This window comes from Telopea speciosissima, chromosome 1, assembly GCF_018873765.1.
Source record: "Telopea speciosissima isolate NSW1024214 ecotype Mountain lineage chromosome 1, Tspe_v1, whole genome shotgun sequence".
Classification (NCBI taxonomy): Eukaryota; Viridiplantae; Streptophyta; class Magnoliopsida; order Proteales; family Proteaceae; genus Telopea; species Telopea speciosissima.
In genome coordinates this window covers 431,401-433,362 of record NC_057916.1, presented here as the reverse complement: position 1 = coordinate 433,362, position 1,962 = coordinate 431,401, and the positions used below count along the sequence as shown (strand labels likewise).

General features: G+C 41.1%; 1 protein-coding gene across 1 annotated transcript; it reads left to right on the top strand.

Annotated features, from left to right (window-relative positions):
* The first annotated feature begins 318 nt into the window (after window positions 1-318).
* On the top strand, window positions 319-978 carry LOC122672668 (E3 ubiquitin-protein ligase ATL41-like). The gene has a single exon (XM_043870142.1). It carries the CDS (start codon window positions 319-321, stop codon window positions 976-978), a length of 660 nt encoding a protein of 219 aa, XP_043726077.1.
* The last annotated feature ends 984 nt before the right edge of the window (window positions 979-1,962 follow it).

Here is a 1,962-nt window from a genome sequence, read left to right as displayed (position 1 = left end):
CCATACCAATCAAAAAGGTAAAAGGTATCTCTAGAGCTAGAGCTAGAGGTAGAGGTGGAGCTAGAGAGCATCATGAGTGCTTTTTTGAGTTCCAATGGAAGCAACAACCCCATGTCTGCTCTAACATACGGGGAAGGTACCGTCATAATATTTTTGGTTATCAGTGTAATTGTGCTAGGCCACTGCATTTTCCGGTGCATATTAGTAAGGTGTTTCGGGCGGCGGTATATGAGGCGGAGGCGACCATTATCTCATCATCATCTCATCATTACCATTAATGGAGCCTCCCAAATAATTCCCTCACTTGAACTATCATCCATGACGGGGCTAGAACCATCGGTCATTGCTGCATTACCCACCTTCATCTACAAAAAGCCCGACCCCGACCCCGACCCCCACCCCCATATTGACATTGACACCGGCACCGGCACCGGCACCGGCACCGAAACCACGGAGTGTTCGATTTGTTTGAGCACTCTTGAAGAAGAGGAATTGGTTAGGCTTCTACCCAACTGTGTCCACTTGTTCCATGCTGACTGCATTGATATGTGGCTCATCTCGCAGTCGACGTGCCCTATTTGCCGTACTGTGGCTGATCCTGATCAACCACCACCACCACCACCACCAGTGCCTGATCATGATGAGCAGGAGGAGCAGGAGCCCCATGGAACACTACTACTTGATGACGATGATGATGATGATGAGGTATCCCTTGCAGATCCAGATCCAGATCTAGCAGTGGAACCATTGAATTACTCCATGCATATACCACCAAGTAGTTCAGAAGGCGCATCATCATCATCATCTGATGATGATGATCACACTGCACAATTAGCATTGAAGATGGTGGATGCATCGAGCTCACGATCGAGTTCCTTCCATAAGATCCTTAGTTGGAACAGATCATCAGGGAGGAGAATTCAGCCCTTTGACCAATCAGCAGATGGAGGAGTACTCGAAGATCTGGAGAGGCAATAAATGACTCTACTCATACACTACTTAATTTCTCATTTCCTTCTGCATGTCTTGCCTTGCATTGATGTCTTAATGACCCGTGAGTGAGTGAGTGAGTTTAATTATATCCATAAGGTCACATAGGACAGTAACCATGCACCTTCATTGTTTTAAAGGATTAATTACTGCATTGTATGAATTAATGTCGATCTCCCCCCCCCCCCTCCTCCCCTCCTCCCCTCCCCTCCCCCAACCCCATTCTTTATATATATTTACTGTGAGTGAGTGTTCTTGTCTTGGCTTGCTTATAAACAAGTAATGGATTGTTTTCTTGTCCATTTAAAATCTGAAATTATATTTTAGTTTGCAGTGTTCTTGTCAGGGATATGATTAATTGATTGACTGATTGAATTATAGAGATTCAAATTTCAAATGTTTTGGTAGCAAAGGAGCTTGAGACCTGATTTTTCCAAGGGCAAGGCATGAAGGACCCCCCCCCTTCATTGTTCTACACTCCAATTGAAACAAGACAACAAAGATAAACTCTATTTAATTGTAGATTTTCCCTAATATACTTCATCATTAACTTTTCCTAATTGCCAAAGTTTTCAAGCACGGCCGTGAATGTGCACATACACAATCTGTATTAAATGTAGTCAGATTTACAAAAATACTCATAGAAAATAATATAAAATCCCTTACCCGTTACTTAACGGAGTTGATAGAAGAATCTTCCGTGTACGAATACCTTATCCTTTCCTAATTAAAAATTCTTTAATGACAATTTTTTTTTTAATTTTTTTTTATTGTTAAAACATTTATGACTAGTAAAACAAATAGAGCATGCTTCATGTCTTCAAAGTTGAAATGCTTTGGACTATTTACACGGAGATAATTTAGCTCTAGGTGATCCTTCCTTGTGTGAAATGATGAAGATTCTATTTTGGAAAGCTGACTAATTGAAAAATCTGCAAATAATGTTGTTAGATTTTATCATATTTGCCTTCA